The 12,239-nt window shown below is 40.4% G+C and overlaps 1 protein-coding gene across 1 annotated transcript in view; it reads left to right on the forward strand.

Moving 5' to 3' along the window:
• BRAT1 (BRCA1 associated ATM activator 1) overlaps positions 1-12,239 on the forward strand; it is a 191,940-nt gene that overhangs the window by 141,694 nt on the left and 38,007 nt on the right. The window contains exon 10 of the mRNA XM_086940635.1: positions 4,156-4,235. Within this exon, the coding sequence (XP_086796761.1) occupies positions 4,156-4,235 (80 nt within the window). The remainder of the gene's footprint in view (positions 1-4,155; positions 4,236-12,239) is intronic.

Raw genomic sequence — 12,239 nt, forward strand, 5'->3', positions numbered from 1 at the left:
CAAATCATGTAACAATTTTTAAACCATGTAAACTGCCCGTGTAACTGCAACACTAGATTTTCATTTAAAAACAAAAAGGCTCTAAGGAGATCAAACTGCTCTGTCACTTTAGTGCTGCCCAAGTACCACTAGAATTTCAGCACACAGTACAGCGAGAGTTATCCCAGTTAAGCTTAGTTCACTTTGAAAGCCGCCTCCTGAAGGACATAGGATCTTGCCTCTAGATATTTACTTGCTTTCCTGCAGTCCTAACTAGAAAGAATGAGGTTTATTTAGTAATTTCATGAAAAAAATTACAGGTAAGTTAATTTTCTTTTCTGTCATGAGTTTTCACTATTATTTATAAACACTGACTCAAATAGCAAGACCATCTCTTCCTAAGTGGTGGGAGTACCAGATACTATGAAAACATATTGATATGGCTTGAACATCTAAGATGTATGCATACTCGGGTAGCAAAATGTTTTGGATACACTCTTGTAGGCTAGAAACTGAGTACAACTGGTCTCAGGCTGAAGTTATTTTTTGCTCTTTCATATTTTTTAGCCAAGTGAGAATCTTCTTAAGGAACATTACGTACATTTTGGGTTGCAACACCGTGTATCTTAGTTCTATTTCTCCATTGCCTGTTAAATGAACCATAACTTTTATTGACAAAAAACAAAGAAGGTAATTTCTAAAATCGCACAGCGATGTGGAATTACTATAGCCAGACGCCCAGGACATATTGTTTGGGGTCAAGGACAACAGGTTTTCATGTGTAGTTTGTCCTTGGGTCAAGTAGACCCAACCCCCTGCAGTTTAAACCCTTTGGCTGCCAGTTTGCAGTACCACATAATGGATCGGGGAAGGGCACTGTCTGCAGTTACGGTGATATGTTTGTCCATGTGTTAATTCTGTTCAAACTTGTATTTATGGTTCATTAATTGAAAGCCTTTATTATTAGGGTGAGCGCTCTAAGTACATGTTGTAAGCTCTGACTGCACTACTGACAGTGGTTCCAGTATAAAAATGTGTGCACATGTTTTCAAAATTTAGCAATATGGGGCTATGTAAAATGCTCCCAGAATGCTCTCTGATTTGATGCAAATATTTGCAGAAGCCTGAAAGCAAGATTGATGATACTTTAAAGTTCATAAAAAAATGAAAGCAGGAAAAAAACATGTTGCTAAACTATTGTAAAATTTCAGGTACATTTTCTTTGCAGCATCATTTAGTAACGTGTTGTTGCATGATGGTATTTCCCAAAAATATTCATAATTGAAAATCAGTTTGACTAAGATTATGGGAAACAAAAATAAACAAGCTTTGGCAAAGCCAGTAGGTCTGAAATTGGCAGTCCGCTTTTTAATTTTGTCAATGTGTGAATTATTTTGGCATTTTGTTTTTAAAACCTTACTGGTTTGGGAGCTGCTAGGCCATCACCATTAGAACAAACACTAACAAAAGGAAAAAAATGTCTATAAAAAGCACACAAGGCCACAGTAGTTACTGGCACTGAACAAAACTACTTTGTGTGCCGATATGCTCATTGTGAAAGAGCAGAATGCTGTCACTCACAGTGAAGTCGGCCAAAACAGAGAGAGACTATTTTAATAAACGCAAAATGTCATGGTAAAAGCCAAACCAAATTAGGGGCCCAATTATTAAACAAAGTCTAAAAAGCGCACCCATGGTATATGTCCATGCATTAAGTGCAGCTCTACATCATTCGTGAATTGCCAAGAATTTACAGAAGTAGGACAAGAAATAGTACTCCTAGAAAATATTTGTTAACTGCATTTTAGCATGAGCAAATGTGCATGTGTAGGTTTGCTCATGCGAAAATTTGAGTGTTTGAAAGTTCACTTTCCCTTCAACCACTTTTTTCCTAACTCTGGAAGAAGGTTTACGTCTGCCATTGTCAGGAGTAAATTTCCAACATTTCTCAGTATGGGAAAAGATTAGAGGAGAGTTGTTGAAAACCCTTAAAACATGCAAGTTGCTAGATTTGCACAGACTCAAAAGGACATTCTAACCTCGGAACTATTGCTTACCACTACCTTCAGCCCCAGTATGTAGATCTGTGGAAACGTGGCAACATAAGGGGATTGCAAGTATTCAAATACTACTATGTTATGAGCCCTGGCATAATCAGAGAGGCTATATCAGAGCTCTTTTATAATGAGATTGCTGCCATAATTTGTCGCTGCACTACATGGCACCAAAGGGACAAGTGTATTTTGTTACAGGACAAGTAGATCTATGAAGCAACCTGCCCCATGGAGACGTAGATATTTGATTAAATTCCACAACCATCGTCAGCAAGAAGAAAAAATGTGGAAAGATGAGAATTAATGCATGCAAGTATGAAAAAAGGTGGAAAGATACTTTTTGCTCAGTCCTCCGGAGAGGTAAAGGAATATGCACTTGATTTCTACCTTTTAAATAACACAAGTACCAAAAGCAGGTAACCAAGCAAGTAGACCTTTTCAAACTACTCCATTCGAACAGATAAAAGATTAACTTGAGCATTGAGATCAAGCAGGCTCAAGTGAAACAGTATGTAAACAAGCAGAGCTTTGTGTACTGGAATTCTTCTTCATTTGACCTTCCTACCTGTTTCGTAAATAAGCCCTTGATTGAATACTGTGGGTTAATATTTTTGGATCAAAAAAAGACAGTGTGAGGAGGATGATGGGGAGTGCTGTGATCCAGACTGGGCTCTCAAGATTGAAGTTTAGGCACCGATAACAATGGTTTGCATTAGTTTAACAAGACTGCTGATTTAAATAATTCTGTCAAAATGAGGAGTCCGAAATGATGGCACTGATACTTTCGTTTTCAATGGTTATGTTATGGCATTCAAATTCTCTTGATCCACAATACATCCAATAGTTCGGGTTAAAGACTCAGAAATGTTGTACTTGAAAGCCATCAAACATACTTTGACTTCCAATAGGGTTGCTTTCCAAAAAAGACAATACAGGACGTACAGGAAAAGCTATATTTGATTTTGAACAACACCAATGACTTTGGTCCCTAAAGGGTACAAGAGGCAATGCAAACTTGACTCTTAAAAATGTAGATCAACTTTCAACAGATGTCAAGAGAATTACAGCACTGAAAATTCCTCACAGGGCTTCTTTGACCCTCAACCTCTAAAGTGCTATCCATACCTTCTAGGCCAACAAACATTTCAAGACCATTAGGCATTGAAAAGATAACATTAACCCACGAGGCAGCCTTTTTGATGTAGATGCAGAATTCCTCCTAATGGCAGAGATGAGGTCAAGGGAGGCAAGTGCAAAACTGTTCAATATTGCTTACAGCAAGAAAAAGTACCCCAAACCTAGTTGTTAATACTGCAGGGTTCCCATCAGACAAGGCAAATAAGAGGATTCATGCTGTTCGAAAGAAAATGGGTCACACTTGTCCTATATAGTGACAGTCTAAAAGTTTAGCTTTATTAAACGTATCCGGTTACCATGAAAAGGGCCGTTGCTATTGTGAGAAAGCAAAGAACATCTCTAGTATGTACTTAAAGTCCTCTCTGGATGATGCAAATCAGGCATTAGGCAATTGAGCACACACTAAGTAATTTGAAAGCCTTCCTGGATTATGATTTTGGGTTTCAGGCCGGAAATCTAAGATGGGAAGAGATCACCTTATGCCGCCAGGTTTCTGTGTGGGATTATAAATCGGGTATGTTGCCTAAACTCACTGAATGCATCACCACTTTTCAGAAATGATAATAAAGTGAAGCACAACAACTTCCTTATATTGCAATAGCAGGTTTAGGCAGTATGTGGATATTTTCTAATCCCTTAGGTGGACAGATTCTAAACTAAACAGGCCCCAAAGGGCAATAGAATGCTGCGAGAAGTTATCACAATATTGGACTAGTATTTATTTGCAACACTAGATATCAAGGGTGCCTCAGTTAAACTACCAATGCATCTAAGACATTGCTGCTACCTTGGAATTGTTAGCTGGCAAACATCAGTTCCAAGGTACTTGCTACCATATACAAGTTGTATTGTAACTGCCTCGTATATGGTAATACAAATATTTAGATGTGATTTCTTCAAAAAAGGTAGAACATGATGCACATCATACTAGTTTAATGTGTTTAGAGTTCTAATTTGTTTTAACTTGTTTTCTTTTTTTTTTTAGTCAATGTCAAATGTGATTGGTTACCAACGATATTTGACATACTTCTTGCTTACTTGAAGAGTCCAGATACCAGCCCTACAGTAAGTGCATTACACTAATCTAACTGCCTTCTATTTCAGGAAGTACTATCGCGCTTAATCATTAAACAACTTCAGTATGATAGACTTATTCTACAGCTGTTTATATGGTTAGCATATCAGTATTACTATGCCATCCAGGCGTTTTTTTAATGTTTTAATTTCAGGTAAAGGCCAGACATATTTTTCAAAAGATGTTGAAGCTTTAGGCATTTCAAATCGCCCCTATACTTACACTTGCATCCAGGCACATGTTTCTCTGTCACTACTTCCCACACCAACGCCTATATTCTGCACTAGTAATTGTATTTATATTTTTTTTATTATTTATATACAATCATGTCTCACTTCATCTTAAATGTACATGTATTATATTAAAATACTTTTCATTTAATTGTTTTAAATGTATTCTCAATATTACCTGGGCTTGTGTGGATTATGGAACATGACATTTGTGGGCAATTAAACAATGGACACTTTCAGAAATGTAGTATTTGTACTTCTTAAAAATGTTTTCTTTTCTTGACTCCTAGACTGTTTTTACTTGACAGCTTAATGAAATGTATGTAAAAAAACAAAAGGGTAACCAGGTGATCCACTGAGGACATGTTTTTATGTTAAATAATGTATGTTAAAAGTGATTTTTTTAGACCTGTAATACTGAGAAAATACCCGTTTTACGATGGAAACCATAAAGGCACTTAATTCTCTTTTTGCTTTTAATCCCCCTTGACTTTGAAACGTCGATCCCTGTACAAAGTAGATATTGTGTTTTTATTGTCATAGCTTATCCAACTCATATTGGGTGCATAAGTTACTGTCTGTTCTTTTATTGGGACAACATAGCACCATTTAGGTGGGAACATGGGGCATATACTAAAGGATTTTGAGATTGCAAACCCTGCAATACTCAAAATCACGGGGTTACAACTGCAAAATATCTTTTTAGGTCTTGGCTACACAGTGCATGCACTGCCTCGAAGAGACCTGTTGTTTCCAATCTGTGGGCTTCAGCCTGCCCATAGGCTTACCATTTACTCGCTCCATTGTTGCGCTAATATCCTTTGTCCCCATTTGCCAATGGCATGCATGTCATGCTTCTTCTTGTGTTTATTTGTCTCCAGAGCATGGATCAAGTACTTGTTTATCCACTTCTCCCATTTTATGAGCTACTTTTTTCTTTGTGTTTGAGCACTCCACACAAGTCCTCGTGTTTTCACTCGGTCTGTCCTCCGTCTCCTTCTGCCTCTTTCCGCCTTCCACCCTCTCTATCCCAACCCCAGCCAGATTTCTCTCCCATCCAAACGGCTTATATTAGCCTGGGACTCATAAGAAAATAGCTCTCCCTATCCCTCCTACCCCCTCTCGGTTCGGTGTTGTCATCTCACCTCTCCCACTCCTGTCTACATTACTACAAAAAGCTCTATGCCAGTTTCTCGAATCTAAATTTTGCCCTTTACATGTCACCCCATATGCAGCACACTTGTGTTCTCACCAGCGAAGTTATCTTATTTAAGCTGTGCAGAGAGACATAGGTCAGTTCAAACGATTGCGGTTGTTCTTGAATACAAACCAAACATCTTATGTTTACTTTTATAATGCTTACTTATTTGTGAGTTTTGTGTTTCTAGTTTCAAGGTACTGCCGCTGCTCCGTGCCCTATACATCTGGTTCTTTAAACATTGTAAACAGTTTCATGTCTGCATTTCTTTTTGTTTTTTTGCATTTTCCTGTTATATGTTCATGGTGCCTTTGTTCCACCGACGTCAGCTCAGGTTAGACCTTCCTTCTATTGGCACCTCATGCACATGTTTTCTCCTCCCGTATACATGTAACCTGGTCATGTGAGCTTAAAGGGAGTTGTGGAGATGTCCTTTATTGAATGTACATGCTGATCTGATGATTTTCCATCTACATTATACCGATTTGTTTTTTTTTTAGTTCAGATTTTGTTACCATAACAACCCATGGTACAATTTTCGCTTTTGTTAAGTTGAATTATTTGGTACAGCGGGATGTTTTGCCCATCACTCCGATTTCTGGGAACAATGGTCATGTGCTGTGTTGCGCAGTTGTACCAAGTTAACCATGTGGATACCATTCCTATTTTTAATTTATCCAAGCATGTCATCGGCAGAAACTTCTCTGCTTAGCAAAGGTCTCTCCTACGTCATCACTGAGAGAGCTAATTTCTTTTCCTTTAAAACAGAGATCTTCCAATTCTTTAGGAAAATTAGGCTGAGACTTTTCTTCAGGGATAAAGACCCTATGCCACAAGATTCTTGCACTGGATTGAGACCACTTCGACTTTCTATCCCACAAATGGGATGATACCACCCGCATTGCTAGCCTTTGAGAAACTGATTATACATGGTGTTGATAATATTAAAACTACAAGGTCCTATGTTCCATACAATATTACTCTTCAAGAACACCAAGCTTTACTGGCTCTAAAAAAAGATGATTCTATTATTCTCAAACCTGCAGATAAGGGTGGCGGGATAGTAGTTCAAGACCGCACATCCTATGAAGCTGAAATACAGAAACAAATTAATGAAAACAAACACTACAGGAAGCTTAAAGCCAATCCATTTCCCCAAATTCGTAGAGATATTCTTCTGATTACTACAAAGGCCAAAGACGAAGGGTACATCTCTCAAAAAGAGTTTGAGTTCCTCAATGCAGACAACCCGAGAGCCCCGGTATTTTACACCATACCTAAAATACATGAGAGCACCACTAACCTCCCAGGCCGCCCAATACTATCAGGGTGTGGCTCTGTTCTCGAACCTCTAGGGGCAGACATAGATTACTTCATACGTGACTTTGTCCCTTTACAAGACACATACGTTAAAGATACAACCTTCATGATAAACTTAGTAGAGGGGATGCCCTTCATTCTAGGCTACGACCTACTGGCAACCCTTGACATAAGCTCCCTCTATACTAACATACCCCAAGAGGAAAGTATAAAAGCAATAGAAAGCCTCTTAGAAAAACGTCCCAAACCCACTCAGGTGCCCACCAGCTTCATTATCAGTATTCTAAGCATTGCCCTGCAATGCAACTATTTTGTTCCAGGGGGCCACTACTATGAGCAATGCTCTGGGACCAGCATGGGGGCGATTTTTGCCCCCAATCTGGTAAACATTTACATGGACCTTGTAGAACACCAATACGTCCTCAACAATGACAATGTGTACCACTCCAACATCAAATGTTGGAAGCGGTATATCGACAGCATCTTCGTCATCTGGACAGGAACAGAGTATGTTCCAGGACTTTGTCACTCATTTGAACACGGTACTAACTCATCTGACCTTCACATCTACTACTCATGACTCATCCATAGCATTCTTAGACCTTAACATCACCCATGACAATGGAGCACTTTACACCTCCCTACACAGAAAGACAACTGAAAGGAACACATTACTTTCCTACCGAAGCCAACATCCACGGGTTCTGAGAGACGGCCTTCCATTTGGGCAGTTTCTCAGAATCCGTCGTAACTGCACACATAAAGAGGATTACATGAGGGAAGCTGAAACACTTAGACAAAAACTCGTATCCAGAGGGTACCCGAACAGGCTAATAAAAAGATCACTAAAATGATCCTGGTACTGTCCAAGGGACGAACTTCTCAAAACCAAAGATAAAATAGTGTGCGACACTACCTTTTGTATCCACACTACTGAAATCCGCAATCTGATCATAAAAAAATGGGACATTATCAAAAGTATGGACCCTACCATCGAACTTTGCATACAAAAGAGGAAAAAACCTCAAAGACCATCTTGTAAAATCAGCCACTGACGCAAAGGTGAAGGCGCCAAACACCCTTACAAGAGCATAGGGCCTACCCAGTATCAAAGGACACCATAAATGCGGTAACTGCGTGTGCTGTGATTTCACATTCAATACCACTACTTTTGAACACGGCAATGTCAAACACACCCTAGAAGGCTTTTCCAACTGCAACACGCGGAACACGGTATACTGCATCTGGTGTCCATGCAATTTGGCATACATAGGCCAAATCCAACAACCAGTCAAGGCCAGAATTAGCTAACATAGATGCCGCATACACAGGTCGGTCCTCAATGCACCTATGGTGCCTCATTTCATGGAGAAAAATCATACAGCCGACCAAATCAGATGGCAAATGATAGCCATAGCTACTCTCCCAGAAAGAGGCTGTGACCTGACCATTACCCTTCAACACATAGAGTGCAGATGGATAGAGTCAGTTCAATTGAAGCAGGACTGAATTCGGCCAATGAGTGGTGAGGATTTGTCACAAATTTACACTGAGAATAGCTACTGCAAATTTTTAGATATTCCTGCTAGCAACCCACTGACGATAATATTTTAAACAGAAGATCCACACAGAACACACACACTCTCTATAGGTAGGGCCAACTGTCCCACCTGCCCCACTATAGTCATCAATAATACATAATAGGTAATGTCATTCTTGAGATACATAGTATGTGAGCATGAACCAATCCAGTTGTTCATGACAGATGGGGCTTATTATTGTTTGTTGCTGTTTGTTATTGTTGATAACATATTGTGTGCAATACTATCATCCACTTACCGGTTACAACAGTCGAATTGTATTACTATGCATGCGAGACAGTTACGCTGACAATATACGTTGCTGTACAAATTGCATCATCTTGCACACATGCGGTTAACAGAAATGTCACTATGCTCATACTGCCATGGCTCGCATATTTCCATACATCGCCATGACTCCCACAACGTTAATAGGTAGCACGTTCAGTTACGCAGTAACGTGACACGCGTGCGCTGGCAGACCCGAAAACGGTTGCCATGACAATGCAGCACAGATCGGTCGAACGAACGGTGCAGCTGCACTCTTCTTTCCAGCCTGTCCGGCGATTTTTCGCGGGAATTTCACTAGCCCATACATTTAAAAGAGAGTGCACTATGAGCTCACGGTGTCACCGCACTGAGAGCCTCATCAACCGGCAAGACGCCAGACTACTCAGGAGTCTGCCTGATTATCCATACGGAGATCGATCCAAGTAAGTTACGGGCATCGAAGAAATAGCTCCCTACACCATTACCCTACCGCATACCCCCCACAACCCCGCCCCCCCTACCCCCTTTCTCCTAACTAAGCAAAATCGTTCTGCTCACAGCTTCTTGACACCATTGAATGTCAACCTTGTGGAAACTACAGCCATCCGTCTGAGAAGGACTGAAAGAGTCCTCAATTCATTACTGACCGAGCCAGCTTCACAGTGAGGTAAGATGCATGCAGCACTAGCTAGAGCCCTGTACTTATCATTGTTAACTTCACAATTTTAACCATTTTCCTTTCCATCCCTGAACACACAATGCAGCACCCGGCTGGGTACTCATGTGAGTTCACTTTCCTTCCCCTCACCACATATGGGACACTCCCAATTCACTTAGGCTGCGCCCTCTGTAGATCAAGGTACTTACCTTCCGTATTATCCTCTCTAAATCTCTCACATATGTGCCAGTAAAACAAGGCCTAATTCTCTCTGCATTTTCTGCAGATATCCCCACATTATACTTCCTGAGGAGACCCCACATCCATAGGAGGGTTGAAACGTCGTCGACAAGTGTACAGAAAGGACCTTTAAGCAGCCAGTGTCACTATACACACAGGCTGTCACCATGTATAATTGAATGGTCACTTCTTGTACCTATGGAAACCTCTTGCTAAACTATTCACAGTTTATATTCGCTTATGGTTCCATGCTTCACTTGGGGATACACTGCACTAAGTATACTGCTTTTTGAATTTAAGAAAGTGATTTATACTACTATTGTATGTGTATATATATATATATATAACTAAGAAGACCTAACTGTGTAGAGAGCTCTTTTTGTTCACATACATTATTTGGCCCCTTACAAATGTATCCCCATTGTGCATGTATATTACCTAAATCATAGGTCTATCTTTCCGCTAGAACCACTGTCTCCCCGTATAAAACTATTACCCTGGTTCTCTGTGAATAGGGTTCCCCTGTATTCAGTAGTGTTGCGCAGTTGTGATGCTTTTAAGAAAAGCATGGTCTTATTTTTTTTTCACTTGTTTTTTTTCTCCAGTTTTGTGATCGTGATTATGGGTCATCTATGTCTATTTCTGCACGGATTTTGTGCTGAGTAATTTTTTGACAAGACATATGGAGACCTTGGATACCAATGATAGCTCTTGAGGGTATCTAACTGATTTGGTCAGTTCCTCATATGTTATTTAACCCTTGGTGGTAAACCCAGCTTCGCTTGCGGACTTTGCAGAGTTTCCCGCACTCTGCGTTACTCTTAGCTCGCGGAGTTCCGAAAAACTCTGCTTCGCGGAGCGGAGTGTTTTTCCTCGCTCGCGTTCACCAACGTCAAGTTGGGGCATGCAAGCGAGGAAAATCCACCTCCCGGCAACATTTTGTCACGTACGCTATCACCAACATCAGGTTGGCGGGCACTAGCGTGGAAAATAAACCTCCCGGTGAGATTTCTCAATGCGTGGGGGTCAGGTTTCTCATTGCGAGTGGTCACGTATGCTCGCGACTGCTCGCTTTCAGAAACTGCTTGTTCGCGTTGAGAAAGCTACCACTCGAGTAAAAGATCTACTCGAGCTGCAGAAAAGGTAAGCTTGCGCTGTGCATGGTGCTGTTTGCAATGTTTGCACAGTTCGGACAAGCATGCGGCACTGTGCAATCACCACGAACAGCATTTTTCTACCGTACTCCACCACTTGCGTAGCACCGCGTAGTGCGGTAGAGTTTTTTTGCACTTTGCGTAGTGCAACTCCGCAAACTCCAGGCAGGGTAATGTTATTGCTCTCTGACATTTAATTCAGGCTAGGTTCTACTGTCTATAATTTACAAATCATCATAGCTTTAAACCGCAGAAAGCTTGTTTCAGCATCATTACCAACATGTGTTAAATGTAATTTTCAGTGTTGTTGTGTTCCATACACAGTTGCATCAACGTGGCATTCAGAATCTTTTTGCAAATAGCGCCATGGGACTCATAAATAAAATAGCTTTCCCAATCACTTCCACCCCCTCCCGCTTCAATGTCATCCGGCTCGCCCCCACCCTCAACATTACTACAAAAAGCGATATGATGGCCAGTGTTGGCCGCGCAATGGCGCTTTGTTTTATTTACTTTAAGCCATCCTTAAAAAACATTTTACGAAGCCAAATAGCTCATATACTATTTTTTTTCTTTCAGATAACACAGCAGGGCGAAATAAAAGTAAAGCATTTTAAAATCCGTCTTGCAGAGAGCTCAAGTTTAGCACTGTGATTTCTATAAATAGTGACTGCGCTCTACAAGTCTGGTCATAGCTAGAGTACCTAGACATGTTTACATGCTCTTGGATGTGCCGAGGTAACAGGTCCGCAGACATTAGAATCCCCTTTCTTAAACGAGCCTCAGCATAATACAGGCTCTTTGACACCAACACCATTTGCTGCATATGAGGTAGGAGCCATTTCAATATGTTTGATTGAATTTAACAGCCGGACCAAGTGAGAGATCCATGATAAACAAATACCAACTGACATTCAGAAAGCAAAACTTGTGCTTGCGAATTTCAAAATTATTTTCATTTAACATGGTACAGTCTAGTGAATTCTGGTCTTATACATCTTAATACTTTTTGTTGCATATGCTTCATCGTCGCTATTATAGCCATTGTCCTAGTTTATCGATAGCACGGCCTCTTCGCTTTTTTTAGATGACTTTCAGCCATGCTGAACAGTAAACGAGCTGCTATTCAACATAGCTAAAAGACATTGACATTAACAATGCCTAGAGCTCTCGGATTGCAGAGCCCTTTTGGCTTTGCCAATGCTTGTCCTTACTTCCTAGCACCATTTTGCGATTCAGAAGTTTTTCCAAATCACAAAATGGGGTTTGCAATGCATATTGAATCACAGTTTGGAAGCAGGGTTCCTTCCAAATTTCATGTTGGTATGGTATGTATCAATGGAC

Source organism: Lissotriton vulgaris, chromosome 10 (assembly GCF_964263255.1).
Source record: "Lissotriton vulgaris chromosome 10, aLisVul1.2, whole genome shotgun sequence".
Lineage (NCBI taxonomy): Eukaryota > Metazoa > Chordata > Amphibia > Caudata > Salamandridae > Lissotriton > Lissotriton vulgaris.